General features: G+C 41.8%; 1 protein-coding gene across 4 annotated transcripts; it reads right to left on the bottom strand.

Annotated features, from left to right (window-relative positions):
* Window positions 1-167: 167 nt before the first annotated feature.
* On the bottom strand, window positions 168-27,825 carry gtf2e1 (general transcription factor IIE, polypeptide 1, alpha). 4 transcript variants are annotated; one of them, XR_014532745.1, is made up of 7 exons: window positions 27,652-27,825; window positions 23,132-23,276; window positions 22,164-22,627; window positions 8,469-8,670; window positions 8,073-8,296; window positions 1,884-2,627; window positions 168-1,827 (listed from the first exon to the last, which is right to left on the bottom strand). XR_014532745.1 is itself a non-coding variant. In XM_083537083.1 (6 exons), the coding sequence occupies exons 3-6, from the start codon at window positions 22,609-22,611 to the stop codon at window positions 2,185-2,187; spliced, it is 1,317 nt and encodes a 438-aa protein (XP_083393209.1). In that variant the 5' UTR covers window positions 22,612-22,627; window positions 23,132-23,276; window positions 27,652-27,825; the 3' UTR covers window positions 168-2,184. The 4 variants fall into 4 exon arrangements, 2 of the variants coding, with proteins under 2 accessions (XP_083393209.1, XP_083393208.1); XR_014532746.1 differs by having other exon boundaries at window positions 22,164-22,647; window positions 27,652-27,824; XM_083537083.1 differs by having other exon boundaries at window positions 168-2,627.
* Window positions 27,826-27,860: the final 35 nt, after the last annotated feature.

The raw sequence follows: 27,860 nt of genomic DNA, 5'->3' as shown, positions 1-27,860 counted from the left end.
TATATGAAAGTTCAAAACACTGAATTACGTGTCAGACATAAACTCTGGCCTGTGATTGGCTTCGACTGTGACACTATTATTTTAGTAAATGTTCTGGAGGAACATCTCTATTAGGACACACCATCGTGCCTGAAATCAGCAAAACACATGTATAACCATGCAACTCATTTACCAACAACTGTTTATTGCTGTTAAAGACATCACTTCATCCCCACCCCTAATAAAAAATTCATGTCTTCATATTCAATTACATTCAAACTCAATTTCCTCACAGAAAGAGAGCTGACTGCTTGTTTCACAACGGTTTTTCTTCTAATACAATGTGCAGTGAATACTGTCCAGAAAGAGGAGAGAGGCTTGAGAGAAAGGGCAGAAAGATGAAAGCTAGTTAGCAGGTGAAAATGAAATGCTTGTGACATATTGAAGAGGTGCTATACACTCGCTGAGCACTTTGTGAGTTCAGTTCTAAATCATTTGGCAGCTTTGCAATCCATGAGACCATGTCGGTACGGGCCAGCAACTCGGGTAATAATGTTCACATCAAACCATCAGAACGGGGAAAAAATGTGATCTCTCAGAGTTTTTTTTTTACTGTAGATTCTATAATGACTGATTTGGGATTTTCTCACACAACATACCCTAGAGTTTACTCAGAGTTGTGCATTTAAAAAGGTTTGGGCAGATTGGTACAAGCTGAAAAAAAAAAACTACTCTGTACAGTTGTGGTGAGATGAAAAGCATTTAAAATAAAAAGCATAATACTTCAAACCTTGACATGTCCTGCTCAGAACCTTGATTGACCTGCTATAGAGCTCTGACCTCAACCCTATTGAACACCTTTGGGATGAATTGGAATGCTGACTGCACCCCAGACTTCCTACATCAGTACCTGACTTTAACACCTGTGTGGTTGAATTGAATAAAATTAAGGTCAGGTGTCCACAAACATCCATATCTTTTTATGTTAAAAGACCTACTGAGTTTAGGAACCTGTGCTTCTAAGCTAGCAATCTAAATGATCCTGTGTCATAATAAACAAGCTCACACTGGGTAAATGCACTTAAATGAGGTGCTGTTGCACAAAAATTTGGTAAACCTTGACAGTTCAGTTATAGCTGCATTTTTCTTGTATCTTTTTTTGGATATGCTCACGTATGTGTATTTTTTTGGAGTGATTGAGCACCAAATTAACCAGCTTGGTCTCTAATATGCACATTTATGGCGTCTCAAATGGCAAATCAATGGCCTCAGGGACCTGCTGTGTCAGTTGTTTTTGTAATCACGCAGGTGCTCTGGAAGGTCGCTCAGAAACCAGCCGTTAACGTACACACTGAACCCTCTGCTATTTGCCCAAGAGAGTGTGGGACTGAAGAAACAAACCAGAAATGCAAACACATAAGTGTGGGTGTGTGAGAAAGAGTCTATGTGGATATTTATTCAAAAATTCAAGCCCAAAATATACTATAAGGACAAAAGAATTGGGACACCTGACCTTTCCTGCCATATGTGCTTCAACAAAGTGTTACCACAAAGTTGGAGGCACACAGTAAACTTGAACTTGGAAACCCAAACCTGTTCCAGCATGGCAGTGCCCCCCTGTGCACAAAGCGAGCTTCCTAAATTTACATGGTTTGGAGAGGAAGATCTTGAATGTCCTGCTACAGAGCTGTGATCTTAACCCTACATAACACCTCCGAGATGAATTAAAACCCTGACTGCACCCCAGACCTCTTCACCTCTCCTACATCAGTACCTGATTTTACTTAAACCCTTGTGTCTGGATGAGCACAAATTTCCACAAGCACACTCCAAAATCTAGTGGAACATCTTCTCAGAGGAGTGGGGGGAATTGTAAGAGCAAAATAGGACTAAATGTGAAATACGATGCTCAAAAAGCACTTAAACTTTTGGAAATAATGCACCTTCACAGTGTGGCATTCGTGTGAGTGAGTGAGTGAGTGCGAACAAATGTTATCAGGAATCCTGTAGAACAGAATAACAATGATCCTCTCTGAGGGAGTCAAACCTTCAGCGCAATTCTCCACACAGTGTGGGTCAATGTTCCAAAGGCAACGGAGCGAAAATACAAATGATGAACATGAGCATAAAAAAAAAAAAAAAAAAAAAAAGAATGGACAAAAAAAAAAAAAAAGAAATGAGAGAGAAAGAGGGAGAACAGGATGCTCAGAAGTACATGTCCTGGAAAAGGTTCTGCCCCATCTCGATGTAGGCCTCCTTCTCCTGTGCACTCATCTGCTCCACCAGTTCTGGCCTCTGGCTCACTTCCCTGTAAGAGTACGCTCTTCCTCCCACCATCACCACCGGATCGTCTCCCACCTCCTCAAACTCTTCGTCCTCCTCATCCTCGTCTTCAACCAGTCTGCCTGGCTTCGCTGGAGCAGCAATGGCTTGGACCGGAGAGTCCTCGTCGGATTCACTGGTGTCGCTCTCCGAGTCGCTGGCGTTAGTTGCTGGGATGTTGGGGGTTCTGTGAAGGGCGCCACCCACTGGTGCAGATGCACTCTTCTTTTCGTGGATGAGAAGCGCCCGCATCACTTCCTCGTTCTCGTCCTGCGCGTGCCCAGGTCCGGCCACGCCTTCCTGCGTTACCATGGAGTCCTCCTCAGCTGTGGCACAAAAACATTGTAAGTTACAGAAGCAACAAAAAGCAACTACATGCTTCATATTAACCAAGAGAACTAACGTCCAAACGTCCACAATGTCAATAAAACCCCGCGAACAGCCAACGTTAGGCAGCTGTAATTACAACACAGATTGGAAAAATGTTACAAGGCAGTTAGACTGTAGTGTTTCTCCCTTTTTCCACCTATTACAGTGTGTGATACACACTCCTGAGCGGCACGAGAGAAAAGTACCAGATCCATCGTTAGCAGATCGCGGAGCTCTGCTCATTCAGACGAGACTTACAAGCTTAATTTTTTTAAGATCACTCTTTTTTTTCCTTCTTAGTTTTTAAAGCTTAACTTAATTATTTTTACTGCTAATTGAGCCTAATTACAATCAGACATCATTCGAAGGTCAGTCTTTTATCTTTTAAGACTTTATTAAGCGGTAATTACTGATTTTAAGGTTGCCCCGGGGAGGAAAAAATAAAAAGTTATTTATTTCAATTCCTTGTTTTATGTCAACACCAACACATTTATTTACAATCAAATAGCACAAAAAAAAAAATTAAAATTAAAAAAATTAATTAAAAAAAAAAAAAAAAAAAAAGGATTCTGCAGCATTAAGTCAGTACACGCTTTGCGAACATGATCCGGGATGGCCATTATTTTTCCGGAACTAATGGCTTTTTACTATGTTGCATAACTTATTGCAGCATAAAACATTATTGAATGTATTTTAAGTATTATAAAAAGCAGCAGGTAATGATTTTGCTTTGTTTTTGCATCAGAACTACTGTCTGCATCATTGAAATATATACACTCATCAGGCATAACATTATGATATTATAACATTATGTGAAGTGATTATCTCTTCATTATGGGACCTGATAGTGGGTGGGATTTAATAGGCAGCAAGTCGAAAGTTGATGTTAGAAGCAGGAAAAATTGGCGAGCGTAAGGATTTAAGAGAGTTTGACAAGGACCAAATTGTGATGTCTAGACGACTGGGTCAGAGCATCTCCAAAACTGCAGTTCTTGTGTGTGGGATGTTCCTGGTCTGCAGTGGTCTATCAAAAATGGTCCAAAGAAGGAACATTGGTGGACCTGGTCGAGGCTCATTGATTCAAGTGGGAAGCGAAGGCTGATCGTGTGGTCCGATCCAACAGATGAGCTCCTGTAGCTCAAATAGCTGAAGAAGTTAAAGCTGGTAATGCTCGACAGATCAGGACTGTTTTGGCAGTAACATGGGGACCAACACAATATTAGGGCGGTGGTCATAATGTTAAGCCTGGTCAGTGAACTGTAGTAGTAATAGTGATCTTTTTTTAGTTTAAATGCTTGGTCTCATTTTTAGACAGAATATTTAATAATTCTTCAATTAAAAAGAGTTCTCTTGAGCTCTGGATTTAAGATCTTTTCACACAAATTTAAAAAAAAGCAAACTTTTTAAAAATAATAATTAACAAGCTAGTTTTAAGTTTAAATTCATTCGTGACTGCTTGGAATAAGTGTTTTAAGCGTTTTATTTTGTTCTACTTCTAAAGCATAGAAGTAAATACTTTTTTTTTTTTTTAATACTTTTTCTTATTTCAAGAAATCTTACCGAGTGTAATTATCTTACTGCACAGAGTTGTTTCTAGTGTGTTTCTTCTTAAATCTTCTTATATGTAGAGAGTTGGGTTTTTTTTCGCAACTGTGACGAAGACTGTGCTCTCTAAATGTAAGACTTAATCACAGGAACACTCACCCCCGATTTCTAGTTACACCAGAGTACTTCTAGTACAAAAAATAAAAAATAAAAAATAAACCTCCGGTCAGATTCCCAACTCTTCTAAATTTTCCGAACCATCTCAAGTTTAAGGCCCTGGTGAAGTGCTGCCATGAGAATTTAAGACCTCAGCTGTTGTGCGTGTGCGTGCGCACCTCTCCTAATCCGCAGATGTGTTTACTTCCCTAACGCTCATCAGGAAATGACAAACAGCCCGGCCGCTTTCGTGCAGACCGCCGGCTTGCCGTGGTTCATCGGCGTAATTGATGGAAGCTGTATTAAAATGAGAGTCTCACGAGGAAATGAAGAGACTTGGGCGAATCAGAAAATACATTACAGATAAGTGCAGCCATTAGGAAGACAACAAAGAAGAATCCTTGGAGCAAAAGCAACACCGGGGCAATTAATAAAAAGAAAATTATATATTATATATAAAGGAAAAAATGAGCATGATGTGAAACTTTCTTTATTCTGGTCATGAGCCTAGACAGGAGTATTGTGCTTCAGTCTGACTCAAGTCATGAGCTGTGTTGTCACCATGTGGCTAATTTAAATCACAAGCTGTCAAAACCCGAGAGATAGAGATTGAGAGAAAGAGAGTGAAAGAAAAGCTTGTGTTCATCTTTGGATGAAAGCATGACTACCATGTGCAACAATACGCCTGAATAAAAATATTCAAACCACATTAGGATCTAGATGTACAGTATCTCACAAAAGTGAGTACACCCCTCACCTTTCAGCAACCATTTAGTATCTTCTAAAGGACAATACTATAGAAATGAAACTTTGATGTATTTTGTATACTTTGAGTAGTCAATGTGCAGCTTTTATAGCAGTACAGATTTACAGTCCTCTAAAAATAACAGTTATTACTGTCAAAATAATTGGCAACAAACTGAGTACACCCTACGTGAACGTCAAAACTGTGTCCAAAGTTTCAGTATTTTGTGTGAGCAGCATTGTTATCTAACACAGCCTTAATCCTCCTGGAAATGGAATTCACCAGAGCTGCACAGATTGTTGCTGGGATCCTCTTCCACTCCTCCATAATGACATCACAGAGCTGCTGGATGTAAGACACATGGCACTTCTCCACCTTTTGCTTAAGGATGCCCCACAGGTGCTCAATAGGGTTCAGGTCTGGAGACATACTTGGCCACTCCATCACCTTCAGCTTTCTCAGCAAGGCAGTTGTCATCTCGGCGGTCTGTTTGGGGTCATTATTATGTTGGAAAATTGCTGTTCGTCCCAGTTTCTAAAGGGAGGGCATCCTGTTCTGCTTCAGAATGTCATAGTAAATGTTTGAATCCATGGTTCCCTCAATGAACTGCAGCTCCCAAGTACCAGCAGCACTCATGCATCCCCAGACCATAATGCTACCACCACCATGCTTGACTGTAGGCAAGACACTTTTCTCGGTCCTCCTAAACAGGGCGTCACCACACATGTTGGAGCCAAACAAGTTCATCTTAGTCTCATCAGACCACAGGACATGGTTCCAGTAATTCATGATCTTGGAAAGGTTGTCTACAGCAAACCATTTGCAAGCTTTCTTGTGAGCCAGCTTCAGAAAAGGATTCCTTCTGGGATGACGGGCATGCAAAACGACTTGTTGCAGTTTGGTCTGAGCACTGACAAGCGGATCATCTGCTTTAAAGCAATGCTGCAGCACTCATGCGTCTGTTTTTTTAAGCAGCTTCTGCACCTGATGCACAGCGCGAAAGACTCGACTTCTTTGACATACCCTTGTGAGGTCTGATCCGAGTGGAACCCGTCTTGGAAAACCTCTGTATGACCCTGTGCACTGTACTGTAAGTCAGTTTCAGGGTGTTATTGATCTTCTTACAGCTTCAGCATCTTTGTGGAGAGCAACAATTGTAATTCTCAGATCTTCATAAGGTGCCATTTTAAACATCCAGTGGTCAGTATGAGAGAATTGTACTCAAAGCACCAAATTAAAACTGCTCTAATACAAGATACACAAATTTGTATGGTTCTGTCATGCAGACAAAAACATGATGAATAGGACATGTAGCTTTGCACGGTTACACGCTGTACAGCTGTTATCACTTTGGGTGTACACACTTTTGTTGCCTGTATGTTGAGTTGTTATTTTTAGAGGAAAGTAAATCTATACTGCTGTACAAGCTCCAGATATATTCTATATCAAAGTTTAATTTCTATAGTGTTGTCACTTGAGAAGATACTAAAATGGTTGCTGAAATGTGAGGGGTGTACTCACTTTTGTCAGATACTGTATAGACTCATTTTTCTTCCAAACTATTGTTTATATCAGGTTAAAGGAAACACTTGCATGAATGCTACAAAAACAAAACGAATGTCAAATTAGCAGAATTTTAAATTCTTGAATTAGAATTCGTGTGGTGTTGATGAATTTAAATTTGATTGAATATAGACAAAGTTTGTGGACACCTGACTATAAGATTTGTATACGCTGTTTGGAAGTTCTGCCACATTTAAGCTCGATTTACTGTTACAATAACCTCCACTCTTCTGGGAAGATGTTCCACTAGATGTTGGAGTGTTCTTGTGGAGATTTGCGCTCGTTCCGTCACAAAGTAAGGAATTGATACAGGTGATGTGAGGGGGCCTGAGGTGTGTTCCAATTCAACCCGTAAGGTGTTCACTAGGGGTAAGATCCTAATATCTAAGTTACACGGACCATTATTATTGATGCACCACCCGCTAAACTCTGGAGTGCTCTGGACAGGTAACACAGATGAAAAAAATGGAGGAATGGAGAGAAAACAGTGACGGTCGAAGAGAAGATTCATATGGAAGCCCATTTCCATACATCAAAAAAACTTTGCCTAATATATTTTTTTCTGGGCAACTTTTTTTTTCTTGCAAAGCTTTACATAAACATTTTTTTATAGTTTGTTATTCTATTGATTGTAGCCTAAACCTCCGATCCCTGGAGAGAACTCTGTATAAACAATCAGCTCTGGAGAAGATGGAACAAAACAGATGAGTTCTTGTTCAAACTTAAGGCCGACAACATGGTTACCGGTGGATGCACCAGAAATGTTGGACGTTTACGAGAAATACATTCAGAATTGCAAAAACATTTTATTTATTTTATTTTTTTTTTATGTGGCAGATTACAGGCTTCCATAGAATTCAGGCCAAAGAAAGAGACAACGTTTCTAAAGTTTGAGATCATTTCAAACTAAAACAAAGAAAACACCATACAGTGCATTTTGTAGGATTTCTTTATGTATATATTTGTATTTACATTTTGATGTAATTTCCAATTAAATGCACTAAATGGGTTTAGTTTTCACAGATAATCTCAGCAATAAATTGTTCATTTTTCAAAAAAAGGAAACAAGTTACTTGGTCATTTAAAGAGACCCTTCTTATTTTCTCTTCTATATTTAGTTTTGCGCTTTAATAAAGAAAAAGTACTTTCTATCCGATTACTCAATGAATCGTTAAAATCAAATTAATACCTTTTTTATACACTAGGGGTCGCAGCGCCAGAGATTTCCAGTTAAATGACTCAAAGTAAATGCATTGATGGATTTTTGATACTAAACTGGTTCTGTTCCTTTTTGTAGATACCACATAGCATAGATGCTAGTGAGAACCGTGCTCACTAGCAGCTCGTGTACACCTCCACACAAAGAAAAGAAAAGTGGTGAAGAGGTACTGACCGGCTTTGAGGGCGTCGTTGTCGTTGTAGGCGCCCTGGACGGTGCTCTGAGTCAGCCACACCGGTCTCTCTTTGGGGGCTTTGGCCTCGGCCGCTTGAGTTTGCTGGCTCTCCTGGTCCTCCATGCTGATCACAACATTCTGCGTGTACATATCCGCGTATGACGAGCCCTTCGTCCTCCAGACATCCCGACCTCCCGCAGCGGGGAGAGCCGCCCGCTCCCGACTACAGGGCAGGACAGAAATGTGTAGTGGTTAAAATCTTACAACTGGACACCGCGCGACAAATAAGACAACTATGGCCAGGGTTCACGACACTACACTTCCCCTGCCACCCTCATTTAACCAACAAAAGAAGACCAGAAAGTAAACCAGTGGCAGAAAAAGAGGGCGTCGACCTTTGTTTTAGAGCAGGGATTTCTGAAGGCTCTGGCTCCAGCAGCTCGTGCGACAGGTTGACGTCTTCTGTTTCCCGTAGCAACACGTAAATAGGCTCGATCTGCTCGTTGAAGCGGGCGACCAGCGTCCTCGCGTCTTTCTTCGGCACGGCCGACTCGTCCTCCTCCACTTCGGTTTGGCAGAACGTACAGCGGAACGTCCCTAAAGAGAAAGAAAGAGAGAATGCAAACGTCACCTATGCTGACTGCAAAATATCCCTGTTTAATAACAATAACAGCAGCAGCAGCAGCAGTCATATTAAACGTTTGGTATAATATGTCTTGTGGGTGGTGGGATGGGCTGGTTAGCCATCTGCTGTGAAAATTATTTACAGACACAATAATGACAGCATATACTACATTATTTTGTGTGTATGTGTAGTAGTAGAAGTATTGCTGAACCGATGTAAATAATAATAATTAAAAAAAAATCCCAGATATTGGAGGCAAAAAAAAACTACTCAAAAATCATTCAAAAACAGTGCAATAGGTTTAGAAATGAAACTTCGCAGAAACAATTATCAATTTCACAAAACAAGCCGCTTGCTCCTACACCACAGAGTAGCAGTAGACATTATGTTAATCAGCCACAGGGGTGGTGAGTAAAGTCAGGTAGTGTACTGTTTTCAGTTCATTGTTTTTTGTACAATGGAAAATGTGGTAAGAAAGAATGAATAAGATGTACTTTAATTGTAAGTTTGTCCCTAATGAGTGAGCCGGTGGCAACTGCGGCAGGAAAAAAACTCCCTGAGATACCATAAGGAAGAAACCTTGTGAGGAACCAGACTCGAGAGGGAACCTATCCTCATCTGTGTGGCACTGAACGTCCATTTATTACAGCTAAACGATGTTGAGGTGTGCCGAGATGATCAGATGCAAGCTGTAGTCCTGTGTCAGTGTAGCAGACTGTTGATTTTAAGTACAGTCCAAGTCCATCCTCAAAGATTGAATGGACTTGTGTGCCTTCAGCTTCATGCTAACAGTTTGAATAAGAACCACATATTTCAGGAAAGATCAGGTGTCCCAATACTTTTGTTTTTATGGTGTATGTCTGTATATGCTGTATTACAAAATGTTTCTTCACTGGATCTATAGAGATCTGTAGCTGTTCCAGCATGACCGCGAGCAACACTGGACATAATGTGAGCTGCTGAACTCAATCCTATTGAACACCTTTGGGATAAATCGGAACGCTGATTGCTCCCCAGTACCTGACATTACTAACACCCCGTATGGATAAATGAGCACGAATCTCCACAAGCACACTCCAAAATCTAGTGGAACATCTTCCCAGAAGAAAAATGGAAGAGAAAAATGTGGAATCAGGTCCAAAGACACCGGCACCTCAGAAGGTTCTGTGTCCAATCTGTATCGGGTTGTTAAAATGAACTGGCCCTTGTGAATGATGTGTTGAAGTGCTATATTTAAGCAAAGGGGAAAAAAAAAAAAAAAGGTTAAGCAAGGAGGTTAAACAAATTTGTGCCTCCTGATTGGAGGATTGTTGGCAGCTTTTAGGCCGAATGGAGTGGAGGAAATAAATAATAGAAAATGGAGACTATAAATGGAATGAGGTGATCAAAAACCATTGTCAGTACAGAAAATGTGACCCTCAGGCCGCTCCTAAATCGGTGAACCACCGCAACAAAATAAAAGCACGAGGGTTCAACTTATACAAACGAAACCCTGTATATGTGAACGCATGCCTAAAAGCTGCAAATGTCCATACATCAAATGTACAACTTTTTTAAACCCCTTTTCATACAATTAAGAAAGAAATGTAAGACCCATATCACAAACACAAAAACAAACCCACACAATTTCATTTTTTAGAAAATGAAAAACTAAGTTTTACGTCTGTTGTTTAATACGAGAAAGATTCGTCCCAGTAACAGAAATCTGATTGGCTGTGGCATGTTGGTCTACAGCAATATTATATTTGGACTAGCGAAAGAACGAACTTCAACACTATAAAAACTAACAAACAAAAACGTTCTAAAGTGCTGATGGAGCATTTCAATTAGCATAGACATCGTCCATAGTTACATGGACATCGGAAAATTAAGACCCGTTTAAAATCTAGAACTGCAAATTTTTAAATGTTGGCTTTTTTTTAAGACCCCGCAGAAACCCTGTAATAATAAATATCAATAACAATTTAAACACTGGGTCATGCATTTATTTATTTTTTTATTATCTCCAGTTACATAAATACGCAGAACTTGGTCTTGCTTTCATAGAGTTTTGACGAAGCACAGCCGTGTAATTTAGCTGTATTCATGCACGATAAAGGGAAAAGATAACTGCACAAAGAAAGATGAGCCCCATTACATTCTGTGTGAAACGCTTAATGAGTGCCTGTCTCACAAACAGGCTCTGTTCTTCTAGGTAAAGCAGAGTGAGTGTTTTCTGTATATGTGTGTATATGTGTGTGTGTGTGTGTGTGTGTGTGTGTGTGTGTGTGTGTGTGTGTGTTGTCCATTTTCACTCGAAGAATAAGAAAATGTGTTATTACTGATTGGGCTGCCAGTACCACTAATATCCCTCGGATATTAAAATGTTAAATTTCCCCTCCCTCATAGTATAATTTGTTGGTTTCCATTCTTCCATTTACGGAGATTAAAACAAAATTAAAACCAGTTCCTAGGTAAGTGCCGAAAGATAGATCTGTGCAGGTGTTTAGCACGTAGTCGTAATTTAGTGCCAATTTGCCGCTTTTTGTTTGTACACACTAAAAGCTTTAAAAACTCCGCTTCAACAGCCTCCACTGATGGTCCCTTTTATTGGCCTCTTATCTGTTATGTGAATATTTCAACGTTCACCCCAACTACATCCCCCCCAACCCTGTTTCTGTCTGCCACTCAATCCTGCAGCTCTTCTATCTGTCACAGTGCTGTCGGAAAACGATGGCTCTGCATCACTCTTACTGTTCTGTTTACTTCCTTACTTTTGCACAATCGCAGGCAGGAGTGCAATAGAGAAATGGAGAAGGGCGGAGAAAAACGGGGGTGCCAAGAGTGATGGCACGAGCGTGGCACAAATCCTTGTTTGTATTTACTTATCTCCCTCGCTCATCAAGGTGTTTTCTTTTTCCTAGTCCAATCCATCAGATGACCAAGTTGTACGGAATAATAATTATTTCCCGCTTTTGTGACGTCAAGAAAAATTATTTCCTCGGCTGCTACCGAATCCAAACACCTCCTATGCAAATGTGTGCCTCCAACTTTGTTGTAACAGTTTAATGAGTTTAATCCGAATACTTACAGTAAAAGATCAAAGTAAAAACTTAAAAAATTTAAAATTAAATATATATAAATATACATGTCATATTTTAGAGAACATATTTAGCGACGTACCATATAAGGCTGGAAAAGTCAGGTGTCCCAACACTTTTGTCCACGGTGTGCATGGTATCGGTTTGATTTGGATCACACTGCAGTAAGAAAGGAATTTGCTCCCATATGTAGGAGGGAAACCAAAAACGTTGCGCGTTTTCGATGGCAGCGCTCTTTTTTCTTTTTCTTGTTGCAGACGAAATGTTAATCTGAGCCATGAGGCACAAACGGAGCCGAATACACAGAGCAGGAATTAATTTTAACAGCTTCAGTCAAACAAATAAACAAACAAAAGAAAAGAAAAGCAAGAGAGACTATTTATGCATGTATACGATTTTTTTTTTACTAGTTATTCACAGTGCCCTCTACTAATATAGGCACACTTAGTAAATATTAGCAAAGGAGCTGCGAAAAATCTGTATTATTTATCTTCTATCTTTATAAAAAAAAAAGTATAATTTAAAAAAAAAAAAAAATCATACAAAAATACTCTGCATAAAAAAAAAAAAAAAAAAAACTTTTTGTAAAGGGAGACAAAGTCCTGACTAAAAAAGGGGTGCCAATAATTGTGGCACGCATGATCTGCTCTCCATATGAGAGTATATTTGTGTGGGGTTTTTTTTAAACAAAAATACAATTTTAAAAACTTTATAAAATTATCTTTTGTAATTAATTACACACTTTTTTTGCTAACTTTATGTTCCATGTGCTTGAATGACACCAGATTTCTAAACCAAATCAATTTTGCTTATACACTATATAGACAATAGTATCGGGACATCGGGACCCCTGACGTTTCCAGCCATTCGTGGTTCTTCCCAAAACTGTTACCACATAATTGTATAGGACGTCTTCGACAATGGCCCTATTCACAAAGTCAGCTCCTTCAGGATATGCTTTACATAAGTTGGAGTAAAACATATCAAGTGGCCTGATATAGAGCTCTGATCTCAACCCTACTGGAACACCATGGGGATGAATTGGAACGCTGACTGCACCCCAGACCTTCTCACATCATCTACATTACTTTCAGCTCTAATGAATCTTTTGGTCAGGTGTCCACACACTGTACCTTATTTTATGAGTTGCTCAGTAGCTCCTGGTTTTATAACCCCAAATGACTGTATAAGACTGTAGAAAGGACATTACTCATAATCTTACACTCCAGTGCTCAAGTTAGTGCTCACTCTCCAGTGTTCTGTATTGTTTAAAGATTTATAAATCACACTCTTGATGTCACCCAAATGAGAATGGGTTCCCTTTTGATTCGGGTTCCTCTCAAGGTTTCTTCTTCATAACAACAGGTAGTTTTTCCTGGTCACAGTCACCATGGCTGCTCATCAGGGATAAATACACATTGTTCACCTTAACTCTTAAACTCTGTAAAGCTGCTTTGACACAATGTCTGTTGTGAAAAGCACTATAGAAGTGAACTTGACTTGACTGTACCTTTGGTTTTGTTTAATCTGTTAAACCTAAATGAGATAAATTCAGCAAACAGGCTAATGAATATGAAAGAGCCCTAAAACATGACCCTCCTTTGAAAAGCAGTGCTACTGAAATCTAGAACAGGATATGTATCTCCTTTATCTGTGTCCCTGACTGAAAAGGGTTTTTTGCTGGCACATAAAAAAAGAACCCTGTGTGGGAGAGTAAATGAGAAAAAGAAAAAAAAAAAAAAAAGCAAGCAGGTATTAAGGCAAAATGTTGATCAAACGAGCAACAGCTCTCTGGATTTGACCCGAGTTAAAGCTCGGATTAACGCCCCCCTGTCACTATCTGATGGAGCAAGCCAGAAATCAGCAGGCAATCATCTAATCAAATAGACGTTTTTGGCTCGACGTGCATGTGCTTAGCTGTACCTTACGCTCGAAAATGATGGTTATTTAAAGAAAAGTTCACGTCATGGTCATAATGCTTTCATTATGTTGTCGTTTGAGATTCGGCGTACTAAACCCGGGCTTCATCATCATACATAATCTATGTGCGCAATCAGGAAAAGGTCATATCGGCAAATCGCTCGGCTCGGTCGAAAACATACGCTTTATTCAACGCTAGGTCTGATAGATAATATAATCAGTCCTTACTCTGTTCAGTGTGTTCAGCCCTGATCCATCAGCTGATCAGTCATGTTACATTTCCTGCAACATTATTATTAATGAATGCGCCCACACCCCTCTGTCCTCTACATCTGCCTCTTTCAAACAAACTACCTGCATGTCTTCCCTCACCACATCCATAAACCTCCTCCTTGTTCTTCCTCTTTTCCTCCTTCCTGGTGGCTCCATCCTCAGCATTCTCCTACTGATATACCCCATGTCCAAACCATCTCAATCTCGCCTCCCTCAAATTGTCTCCAAAACGTCCTAAATGCGCTGTCCCTCTAATAAACTCAGGTACAGGTTTGAACCTGATTATAAAATATAATTCTAGGTTACATAAGCCACCATTCAGATTAATGTTTTTGACTTCAGCACAAAGGAGAAGCAGTAGAACTCAGCAGTTAAAGCTCTGGAGGTTAGAAGGTTGTGGGTTCAAGCTCCAATACCAGCAGGCTGCCACTATTGGGCCTTTAAGCAAGATCCTTACTCGCTCCATGTTCCAGAGGGCCTGTACCATGGCTGAATCTGGGGCCGTTTCTGTTTGGGAAGCGGAAAACTCACACCCTCATGTTCATATTTACTTAGCAACATACCACACAGCTCATTTAGATGGGGGACACTTTTTTCCTCAATCCAGCAAACTGTATAGACAATTATATAGATTTAACGATGTACACTGTTACTCAATAGTGGTGCAACGGATCACAAAACTCACGGGTCGCATTACGGTTTTTAAAAAATTTTCGGATCAGCAAATAAAGGAGAGGAGACAAATATAATTCGCTTGCCATTCATTACAAGAGAAAGTCTTCCTCTTTTCCTCCTTCCTGGTGGCTCCGTCCTCAGCATTCTCCTACCGATATGCCCCATGTCTCTCCTCTGCACATGTCCAAACCATATTAATCTCTCCTCCCTCACCTCGTCTCCAAAACGTCCTAAATGCGCTGTCCCTCTAATAAACTCATTTCTAATCTTGTCCATCCTCGTCACTCCCAACGAAAACCTCAACATCATCTTTTTAGCTTATTTCTTTAATATTTCTATAATTGTGTCTGTGTTTCCAGGAGGTTATGAAAGTTGTGTTCTGTCCATTAGATAGCAATTATTCTAAACTACTAGTACCGCCAGCTCCCTGACTGGATACTCATTTTCATGCGGGTTTCTACCGATTTTCCTCCATGCCAGGAGGCAATGCTAGAACTTCTTCCATAAGCGTGAATGAGTGTGTGCGACGTTCTGTCAAAGACTGCCGTTCAGTTCAGATGAACTGAACGAATGGGGCGGAAATACAATTTGGTGAGCAATTACAACAATCTTGTTTATAAAGTAAAACACTGGCCATGTTTAAATTAAATAGTGTTTTATATGGTTAACTACTTGGATTCATTGACAAACCATTACCTCCTAATGTAACTATACTCACTATATAAACAAAGATTATGGACACCTGAACCATAAGATTTGTATGTGCTTTTTGAACATCCCATTCCACATTTAGTGCCGTTATAATTCCCTCCACTCCTCAGTGAAGACGATCTACTGGATTTTCGAATGAGCTTGTCGAGATTTGAGTTCATTCAGCCACAATGGTGTTAAAAGTAAATGCAGGTACAGATGTAGGTGAGGTGAGGAAGTCTGGGGTGCAGTCAGCATTCCAATGTGTCCCCAATGTGTTCAGTAGGGCTGAGGTCATCTTCCACTCCAATCCATGTAAAGCATATCTTCATGGAGCTAGCTTTGTGCACAAGAGCATCATCAAGCTGAAACAAGTTTGGGTCTCCTAGTTCAAAGAAATTTTGTAATGGCTGGAAAAGTCAGGTGTCTCAATACTTTTGTCTGTAGTGTGTCTACTACTAAGCAAATGTTTTGCGCTACGGTCAAGTAAATAAAATCTGGCACTTCTAACGCTCAATAGATGCTGTTTAGCTTTTATTTAAGAAGACCACAAAGACTTCATTTTGACCAGGACTCCTGATGGGATGTTTATAGTGATTATCCTGTTAAAAGTCTCCAGTCTTAACCTCCTGGCAGAGGTCGCGAAATCGGAGAATTCAAATTCATTAATGCAAATACAAAGGTCTCCCAGAATACAGTGCTTACACAACTGAGCAGTTGAGGGTTAGTAACCTTACTCATAACCTCAGCACTGACAGCTTAGGGGTGCTGGGGTTTGAACTCATCCTCCTGATCAGAAGTCTTACCCACAGAGCTAACACTGTCTAAACATCGTTTGTTCGCCTTCAGTTGGCACGCTGCTCGAACCCCTGGAGCTTGCAGGTCTGTTTTGCAGAGGATCATTCTGGTTGGTGCGCACTTTCTTCTCCAGCCAAACTCCACAGGGTGGCCTCTCTACACTCTGCTCGGGTTCTCATCGGGATGAAGAAATGAATGGCTCCGGCAAAGCCTTTTATTTCCCCCCACGCTGTCAAATGTAAACACGACTTTCACCAAACGTGGTGGCGGCGGCGGCGACGACGACGACGTGACGAGTAAGTAACGCGCACTCTACGGTAAGGCTACAGAACGTTCCCGACATGTAACCGGCGTGTACACGTCCGTGTGTGTATGTGTTGAAGATGGCCAGCGGTGGGGTTGCTCTTTATCAACCCGTCTGCTTGCCCATCTCACTGCGTCTCCTAGCAACAGCTCGCCTCTTTTGCCAGTTGTTTGCCTTTTCCCATCACTAAACATCTTTCCTTCATAGTTTCTCAGGTTCACTTGTATGACCAGGGGTGTGGATTTAGATGTTCTAGGGCTGATGCTTTAGCTCTGGACAACCAGCTGTACATTTCCATCATTTAAGTTATTCGATGCTTTATATATCGTGGAATGAGTATGAACGAACCGTCCTAGAACTGAGCGATTGGACGATGTGGTAATTACACCTTGCATCGGATTTATTCCGATCCTTTTACACCATGCATCATTATCGGACCTACCGACCTCTGTACACGTCATTACAGCAGTGGTCTTGATCGTCACAGCTAAATAGCAAGTTTCCTGAAATGCCAAGCTAGAACAAGCAACCATGCTGCCTGGAAGCCCCCCCCGCCCCGGTCCCCGCTCTCGCACCATGAACCCGCACAGTCGCTCTCCATATTTCTGTAAAGATCCCAGAATGCCTGGTTCATTACTATGAATTTAAATCCACTATACAACATGCATGCTAAAGTTTAGAAAGAACTCAAATGCAGGAAGGTTTGGGTTTAAATATATTATACGGACATAAAAACATTAATGTCCAGTTATTTTTGGGACAGAAAAGTTTTTCTGCTCTGTATAATTTTAAGTTTTGTTTTTTAATGAATAGAGAGCAGGGAAAAGCAGTTGCATTAAACAAGTCTGAATAGACCTGAGGGTTTGCAGGAATCGCATGCGCTGACAGAAAGATTAAATATCACAATACAGAGCGGAATCTTTCAAATTGCGACGTAGACACAAGTAACACTGGTAATTCGAGTATTGAGATACGAAACGTCGGCATCGCAGGTCGAATATCGAATAGAGATATAACATAAGATTCTGCTTTTCACTTTTAAAGCGCTTGACTTGCATCCCACAGCGTACTCTCATCTTTTTCAACCGTTTCCCTTGTTGTAACGTCTGTTTGTTCAGTCACTATGGGCTACATGGCATTTAGCTGGTCTGCGCCTCATCTTTAAAATTCTTTCCAAAACCTATACGAAAAAAAAAAAATGACTGACCACTTTTAAAATCATGCCTTTAAACTCATGTTCAGATTTGCCATTTTTTATCCATTTTAACAGTTAAACTGTTGTTGATCTTGATGTTTTTTGCTTAATTTGAAAGGTGCCTTTAAATAAAATATTATTATTATTATTATCAAATCACTGACTCCACCCAAATCTCTTTTCCAGCTTTCTCACAGTCTGAAAACATTGTCTACATTTCAGGTTCAATAAATCTGACAGCACTTCACAGAGTACTATGGTCATCTGAGGGACGTAGGAAAGAAGACGTCCATCCTGCATCGCGCCTCTTCTGAAACGCCGCATCCCCCATCTCCCATCAGAAGTCCGTGCACGTCTCTGTTACGGCAGAGCACACCGGAGTTGTGTGCGCATGTGCGTGTCTACGCGCTACTTCGATGGCGGGGTTGATAAATCAGAAGCTTGAGCAGAGGCAGAAACTACAAAGTGCATGTGCTGGAATGAGCTGAGGTGCTGGCGCTATACAGCAAATGACAAAAGACTAGTTGACAAAGCCGAACACGCCGTAGTCGGCGTACTCGAAAAGAACTCTGTGTACATCTTTCTAGTACAATCCACACTTTGGGAGCTTTGACTCGAGCAGACTTCAAACCGTTGCCAGGGCGGGTTTGCGATTTTCACTCTGCTGCCAAACCAAACTGTTTCAATCCCTTTAGAAATCTGTTCATAGAAAACAGCAGTCTGGCTGTTTTATAGAATTTAGAAGCATTGAATTTGATGTAGGCTTGTTTTGGACTACTTTTCAAAACTAAAATAAACAAGACGGCAATATCAGAAAGGCACAAATATAATTTTTAGTAGCATTAGATTTGGTGTAGACTCATTTTGGACTACTTATTAGAAAGAACAAACAAACAAACAAACAAGACGCCAATATCAGAAAGGCACAAATAGAATTTTTATAGAATTCAGTAGCATTGAATTTGTTGTAGACTCGTTTTGGACTACTTTTTAAAACTAAAATAAATAAGACTGCAATATTACAGGCACAAATAAAATTCTTAGTAGTATTGGATTTGGTAGAGACTCATTTTGGACTACTTATTAAAACAAACAAAAACAAACAAATAAATAAAGACGCCAATAGCAGTAAGACAAATTTTTTTTTATAGAATTTGGAGGCACTGAATTTGGTGTAGACTCATTTTGGAATACTTATTAAAACAAACAAACAAACGAACAAACAAACAAGACACCAATATCAGAAAGGCACAAATAGAATTTTTATAGAATTTGGTGTACGTTCATTTTGGACTACTTTTTAAAACTAAAAAGAATAAATAAAAAAAGACGGCAAAATGAGAAAAAACTTTTTTATGGAATTTAGTACCATTGAATTTGGTGTGGACTCGTTTTGGACTACTTATTAAAACAAACAAACAAACAAACAAGACGGCAATATCAGAAAGGCACATATAGAATTCGGTAGCATTGAATTTGGTGTAGACTCGTTTTGGACTACTTAAAATCTAAATCAATAAATAAGATGCCAATATCAGTATGGAAAAGGGCACAAATGCAGAAGAATGACAAGTCGGGTGTACTGCAGTTTTGTTTTGTTTTTTTTATATATAAAGCATTCAAATAAGAGTGAGCACAAAAAAAAGCCTGAACATTTTGTACTGCTTCCCCAGTCGCCAGCAAACAAACTGACAAACGATGATCCTTGGGGCTCAGAAGTAAAGACTTCTAAGTAAAGTGAATTATTTTCCCTCTGATTCAAAAGGGAAACAAAACAAAAACAAACAAACGAAAATTCCCTTTTGAGTTTGTTTGTTTTGTTTCCCTGTTGAATCAGAGGAGACCGAAAGTGAAGCACCTGGTGTAACCTACGTCGCCTTTCTTACTCAATGCGGTCATTTTAGACTTTGAACACAAAGACAGACTCGTTAGTCTCAGTTAATCTCGTTTTTCTGACATATCAAAGCAACAGCGCCCAAATGCAACCTTTCCACAAATCCGTGCTGCCATCTAGTGTTTACCTCCTGCACAGAGCACAAATCTCCAGGGTGCAGTGCAGAGCTTGGAAACTCAGCTTCCATAGAAAATAATCCTACGGCATTGTGTGCATCAGGTCTTAATTGGTGTACGCAATGCTCAGAATAGTCTGTGTATCAGTAAAGCCACAGGTGCACCAGAAGTGCTCAGAACACTTACTGCTCTCCGGTTCTAGCGATCCCACACACACACACTGCGTAGACGGACTCGAGTTCTAACACCAGTGGAAACCCGTATGCATTTGGTGATTTTTATGCTCACTTTGGCTGCAAAGACTGCTTCTTTGAGTTACTATAGTCTTCCAGTCAGCTTTACCCAGGCTTGCTGATGAGAGAGAGATAAGAGGAAAATGCTTTCTGTACATGGTGCACAGAAAAAAAAAACTTACAAGATCAGCAAAAATACTCAAAGCCTCAGGCTGTCTGGCACCAAGAGCCAGGAGATGATACCCCCATCCTCTTCTGATGAGCTCTTGATCTTACATCATTATGCATTGCACACAAAGTGTTGGGCAGAGAAATACGAATTCAGAACGTTTACATTCAGTTCTTTCTGGTTCAAAGTGTATGTCCACAATGCAAAGTGAAAATACACTTGCATCTATGAGGGGTGTGATGCCAGCTTAATTAAAAACTCACACACACTATATGGGCAAAAGTAATGGGACACTTTTAGGACTTTTCCAGCCATATGTGGTTCTCCTCCAAACTGTTACCACAAACATGGAGGTACACAATTGTATAGGATGCCTTTGAATGAGGGAGAATTAAAGTTCTCTCCAGTTGACCTTCGAAAACCTAAACTTGTTCCAGCATGACAATGCTCCTGTACACAAACCGAGCTCCATCATCAAAATCTTCTGCTATAAAGCTCTAACCGTAGCCTTATTGAACACCTCTGGGATGAATTGAAACACTGACTGCACCCCAAGGCCTCTTCAATTCACCTTTATCAGTTCCCGACTTTACGAACACCCTTATAGCCGAACGAGCACAAATCTCCACAAGCACGCGCCAAAATCTAGGTGACCATCTCCCCAGAAGAGTGAAGGTTATAACAGCAGCAAACGGGAACAAAATGTGGATCGGCTGAACACGTCGCCTGGCTTCAGAGCTTCCAGATACGCGTTATTTATCGGCGTAAAAGCATAAACGAGGTCACGTCACTTCTTTTTTTATCCTCCTGTTAATGTCGTCTGTTCCCTCTTAACTTTGATTAAGGTGCCAAGAGCACACGTCCTCTCAAAGACAAAACTTTCGTTTTATTGCCGTGCTCAGTAAATCAAAAACACAAAGTCATTCTCTGTTAACGATAACGTGAGTGGTCAAATTTATTAATTAATTAATTAGGGGTGTAACGGTACACAGAATTCGTGGTTTGGTACGAAAAGTGTTCAGGGATGGGTTCAATTTCTGTACAGTTTGGGGAAGAAATTCTAAATCTAATATATGCACATTTCAGCATCCATTTTAGTATCTTAAAAAAGGGCAATAATATAAAAATAAAACGTGGATATACTTTAGAGTAGTCAATGTGCAGCTTGTACAGCAGTACAGATTTTACTGTTGTCAATATAGCTGGCAACAAAAGTGAGTAGACCCTAAGTGATAAAAGCTGTTTGTCGTGTAACCGTGCAAAACCACATGTACTATTCATCATCTTACTCTTTTTGTCTGCTTGACAAGACCATACAAATTTGTGTATCTTGTAATAGAGCAGTTCAAATAAATACATACGCTGCACAATGCAACGAGTCGGTTTGCATGGCCGTCATCCCAGAAGGAAGCCTCCTCTGAAGCTGGCTCACAAGAAACGGTTTGCTGAAGACGACCTGTCCAAGAGCATGAATTACTGGAGCCATGTCCTGTGGTCTAATGAGACTAAGATAAACATGTTCGGCTCAGATGCTGTCCAACATGTGTGATGACGCCCGGGTGAGGAGAACCAAGAAATTTGTGTCTTGCCTACAGTCATGCATGGTGGTGGTAACATCATGGTCTGGGGCTGCATGAGTGATGCTGGTATTGGGGAGCTGCCTTTCATTGAGGGGAAACATGTACTATGACATTCAGCTCTGGTGAATTCCATGCCCAGGAGGATTAAAGCAGTGATAGGTAACAATGCTGCTCACACAAAATAGACACTTTGGACACACTCGACATGTTCACTCAGGTTGTACAGGCTTTTGTTGCCATCCAATACTGTTTGTATGTAGAGTTACTTTTAGTGAACAGTAAATCTGTACTGCTATACAAAGTTTCGATGCCCTGATAGGAGGATGATTCGACTACCAATCTCAATAGAATCTTCGCAGAGGTGCTATGAAACCAGGACCATGCCATTTTCGTTATATGGGGGTGCTCAATGTCTGATTTCCCATAGAACTACTGGTTTCCTCCCAATAAATTAATATGCAGCTTATTATTATTATAATAATATTAATAATATTTGCATTCTGAAATCGAATTGGCTCGCCCCCCCCATCCTTCTCACCTGTCATTGGGTCAAACAGCTGGTTGGCCTCGAGGTCAGTGAAGGTGCTGCAACAGTTGGGGCAGTGGAACGACGCGCGGTTGGTGGAGTCGCGTTCGTCCGTCTCGATGCGTCTCCGCATGTGGTCCAGCTTGTACTTCACCACGTTCACCAGCAGCCTGTAATTAATGAAGTAGTAATTGTGGCGCGTGGTCTTGCCATCCGGCGCCGTCTCCACGCGCATGCGGCACTTGACGAACTTGTCAGCTTTCAGGGTGTTCAGCATGGAGCGCAGCTGCTTGCGGTCGAACTTCAGCAGCTCCAGCATATCCTCCTCGCGCACACAGGAGTTGCGAATCAGGACGTCTAGAGCCAGAGCGTGCTCGATGCCGTAGAAACCGCGTACCACCTGCTTGGCCAAGCGCTTTAGCGCCGCCGGAACCTCGGTCAGCACCTCCGGCTCGGTCATCACACAAAGCTGGAGGCTGAAGGAGCGAGAGAAAGCCTAGGTGTGAAAGAAAGTCCTGTTAAAGGTTTGTTTATCGGTGTGTCTGAGTGTGTGTGTGTGTGTGTGTGTGTGTGTGTGTTTTATTTATGCGAGGAGTTTAAACACATGCAATTTAAAAACTAGAGGTCGACCGATAAATTGGTTCTTTCGATTAAGCGGCACTGATAGAGGATTGCTGGAACTATCGCAGAAAATCCATGGCTCAAGTTTTTCCGACTTCCGGTCAACTGTCATTACAAGGGCGGCCTCTAGAGGCGAATCACTGATGCAGAGAGCGCTAGATTATATTTATTTATATAATTATTTTTATTCATATATTCAGATCATCAAGATCAATACTATTTTACATGGAGTGCAACGTCTTTTATTTAATGCAGAATACATTTAAAAACAATCGGTTAATTAATTGGTTATCAGCAGGTATGATCTAACCAAGCAATCGATAAAAATCAGGTAGGTATGTGTAGAAAAAAAAGCTTACCCTGTCCTAATAATGAACGAAGTGATGTAGAGCAGCAGGGTCTGACTGACTGTCCTGAGCTCTCTGTAGGTTTATTAATCAGGTGACAAGCAGTGAATATATATACATATATAACTTCTTGAGGTTGGCTCAGTACTGTAGAGATCTGAGAGAGAGAGAGAGAGAGAGAGAGAGAGAGAGAGAGAGAGAGAGAGAGAGAGAGAGCAAGAGAGCAAGAGAGAGCGAGAGAGAGCGAGAGAATTTTAACAAATATTCACATAACATAAAACATGAATACTGCAACAACTAATCAATGAAATCAATAATGTTCGATAATGAAATTCGTTGTCAACGAATGTGGTTATCGATTAATTGGGCTGCTGAAGTTACGAGATCTAAGAGAACACAGCCGCCTGGGAAAATACCAAAGAGTACAGGGTCAACCAGCAGCAGGAGAAAGTGTCATCCAAGGCATGGGAGCATTTTATAATAAACACAACAAAGAACACTGTAACCTGCAAGTTCTGCAAAGCAGAGTTTGTGTGGAATAGAAGTACCACAGTGATGAACCAGAAAACACACACCGGTGTCACTGATGAAAGAAAAACTGTATGATCATCGTTATGTAAAAATGGTGTAGTTTAAAGAAGTGCTATTGTATAAACTGTAACTTCAATACAGTCGCACCGGATCTGTTGTGTTGTGACTCGCGAACATCAGGTTGCACAATCAGCTCGCTCGAGACTTGGCGATGGATTCAATTCAAACCGGTGCGAACAAACACTAAACCTAAAAGCTGCAAATAACAGCAGCAGTAAACAATTATATTTTTAGGTCACTGTTGTTGTTTTCAGCAAATGATTATGCATTTGTACACCAATGCATATTTCTCCTTTTTTTCTTTTTTAAAATCAGGCCTGTAAGCGTGCTGCGTTTCTCCGTTTCATTCTCTTTTTATAGCATTTCCTACAACAGTAAGTTTTCAAACATGATTTACTGCAACTTTACTTAAACATGCTTGTTTTCAATGTCTGTATATTTAATTTATGCATACATCATTTCATTATTAAAAATGTAATTAATTAAATATTCTAGATGCTTATATCTTCACAACTGAACAGGATGTCTATTTTTTTGTCGAAACAATGTTGTATTATATTTCAAGCATTTTATATATAAATACATTCAATTAGGGTTTTATATAGTTATAATAAGCAAAACATTACATTTTTTAAAAGGTGTAATTTATTCCATTAATCAAAAAAACAAAACAACCATTCACTTAATCCATTATCAAAATAGTCTTTAGCTGCAGGCCTACATTACAGTAATAACTGCATTTCACTAAAGAAATTACATTCAACATCTGAACTTCATACTATACAATACTCATAGAACAGAAAAGAAACAACAGACAAACACAGACAGACAGACAGACGGTCTGAGAAGACGAGACAGACAGGCATTGAAGTGTGCTGCTATACACACACACACACACACACACACACACACACACACACACAAACGTATACTCTCGCGCGCACACACACTCTCGCGCGCACACACACTCTCGCACGCGCATATACTCTCTCGCACGCACGCACACACTCTCGCACGCGCATATACTCTCTCGCACGCACGCACACACTCTCGCATATACTCTCTCGCACGCACGCACACACACGCGCATATACTCTCTCGCACGCACGCACACACACGCGCATATACTCTCTCGCACGCACGCACACACACGCGCATATACTCTCTCGCACGCACGCACACACACTCGCATATACTCTCTCGCACGCACGCACACACACTCGCATATACTCTCTCGCACGCACGCACACACACTCGCATGTACACACTCGCACGCACACACACTCGCACGTACACACTCGCACGTACACACTCGCACGTACTCTCTCGCACACACTCGCGCACACACTCGCACGTACTCTCTCGCACACACTCGCGCACACACTCGCACGTACTCTCTCGCACGCACTCGCGCACACACTCGCACGTACTCTCTCGCACGCACTCGCGCACACACTCGCACGTACTCTCTCGCACGCACTCGCGCACACACTCGCACGTACTCTCTCGCACGCACTCTCTCGCACGCACTCTCTCGCCCACACTCTCTCGCACCCACACACTCGCACACACTCTCTCGCACCCACACACTCGCACACACTCTCTCGCACCCACACACTCGCACACACTCTCTCGCACCCACACACTCGCACACACTCTCTCGCACCCACACACTCGCACACACTCTCTCGCCCACACACTCGCACACACTCTCTCGCCCACACACTCGCACACACTCTCTCGCCCACACACTCTCTCGCCCACACACTCTCTCGCCCACACACTCTCTCGCCCACACACTCTCTCGCCCACACACTCTCTCGCCCACACACTCTCTCGCCCACACACTCTCTCGCCCACACACTCTCTCGCCCACACACTCTCTCGCCCACACACTCTCTCGCCCACACACTCTCTCGCCCACACACTCTCTCGCCCACACACTCTCTCGCCCACACACTCTCTCGCCCACACACTCTCTCGCCCACACTCTCTCGCACACACTCTCTCGCCCACACTCTCTCGCACACACTCTCTCGCACACACTCTCTCGCCCACACACTCTCTCGCCCACACACTCTCTCGCCCACACACTCTCTCGCCCACACACTCTCTCGCCCACACACTCTCTCGCCCACACACTCTCTCGCCCACACACTCTCTCGCCCACACACTCTCTCGCCCACACACTCTCTCGCCCACACACTCTCTCGCCCACACACTCTCTCGCCCACACACTCTCTCGCCCACACACTCTCTCGCCCACACACTCTCTCGCCCACACACTCTCTCGCCCACACACTCTCTCGCCCACACACTCTCTCGCCCACACACTCTCTCGCCCACACACTCTCTCGCCCACACACTCTCTCGCCCACACACTCTCTCGCCCACACACTCTCTCGCCCACACACTCTCTCGCCCACACACTCTCTCGCCCACACTCTCTCGCCCACACACTCTCTCGCCCACACTCTCTCGCCCACACACTCTCTCGCCCACACACTCGCACACACTCTCTCGCCCACACACTCGCACACACTCTCTCGCCCACACACTCGCACATACTCTCTCGCCCACACACTCGCACATACTCTCTCGCCCACACACTCGCACATACTCTCTCGCCCACACACTCGCACATACTCTCTCGCCCACACACTCGCACATACTCTCTCGCCCACACACTCGCACATACTCTCTCGCCCACACACTCGCACATACTCTCTCGCCCACACACTCGCACATACTCTCTCGCCCACACACTCGCACATACTCTCTCGCCCACACACTCGCACATACTCTCTCGCCCACACACTCGCACATACTCTCTCGCCCACACACTCGCACATACTCTCTCGCCCACACTCGCACATACTCTCTCGCACACACACTCGCATATACTCTCTCGCACACACACTCGCATATACTCTCTCGCACACACACTCGCATATACTCTCTCGCACACACACTCGCATATACTCTCTCGCACACACACTCGCATATACTCTCTCGCACACACACTCGCATATACTCTCTTACACACACACTCGCATATACTCTCTTGCACACACACTCGCATATACTCTCTTGCACACACACTCGCATATACTCTCTTGCACACACACTCGCATATACTCTCTTGCACACACACTCGCATATACTCTCTTGCACACACACTCGCATATACTCTCTTACACACACACTCGCATATACTCTCTTACACACACACTCGCATATACTCTCTTACACACACACTCGCATATACTCTCTTACACACACACTCGCATATACTCTCTTACACACACACTCGCATATACTCTCTTACACACACACTCGCATATACTCTCTTACACACACACTCGCATATACTCTCTTACACACACACTCGCATATACTCTCTTACACACACACTCGCATATACTCTCTTACACACACTCTCGCATATACTCTCTTACACACACTCACATATACTCTCTTACACACACTCACATATACTCTCTTACACACACTCACATATACTCTCTTACACACACACTCGCATATACTCTCTTACACACACACTCGCATATACTCTCTTACACACACACTCGCATATACTCTCTTACACACACACTCGCATATACTCTCTTACACACACACTCGCATATACTCTCTTACACACACACTCGCATATACTCTCTTACACACACTCACATATACTCTCTTACACACACTCACATATACTCTCTTACACACACTCACATATACTCTCTTACACACACTCACTTATACTCTCACAATCACACACAGGTGTAAATCATATGTGGGCAGAGCTACAGAGTTAGCGGTTCCCGGTCTACACCACACCGCCTCCTCCCAATTATCAGCTGAAAAAGTAAAACTTTACACATAAACACTGAATTCTTAAATATCTAAAGCAAATAAGAGAAAATACATACAAAGCCGGAGCCTTTTACGATACAGATGCTTCACTTCCGCCTAAACCAGCCTCTTAGAGCGGGCATATAGCGGAAATGACGCAGAGGAAGTTGTTTCACATACGGGTCACGAGGAAACACAATAACGTGTATTTTACTGTTTTAAGATTTTTATGAATACATTTACATATGTGTATGAAATTAATATATTCGAAATTAGAAAACATTCA

Source organism: Silurus aristotelis, assembly GCF_946808225.1.
Source record: "Silurus aristotelis genome assembly, chromosome: 3".
Classification (NCBI taxonomy): domain Eukaryota; kingdom Metazoa; phylum Chordata; class Actinopteri; order Siluriformes; family Siluridae; genus Silurus; species Silurus aristotelis.
The sequence above is the reverse complement of the archived record's forward strand: the minus strand, read 5'-3'. Positions and strand labels throughout refer to the sequence as shown.

Excerpts from the sequence above, each read along its gene's own strand:
- gtf2e1 (XM_083537083.1), bottom strand. The coding sequence starts at position 22,611 with ATGACCGAGCCGGAGGTGCTGACCGAGGTTCCGGCGGCGCTAAAGCGC. Across the intron at positions 8,297-8,468 it reads ATCCCTGCTCTAAAACAAAG|TCGGGAGCGGGCGGCTCTCC; the intron begins GTCGACGCCCTC and ends CCTGCCCTGTAG. Across the intron at positions 2,628-8,072 it reads CAACGACGCCCTCAAAGCCG|CTGAGGAGGACTCCATGGTA; the intron begins GTCAGTACCTCT and ends TTTGTGCCACAG.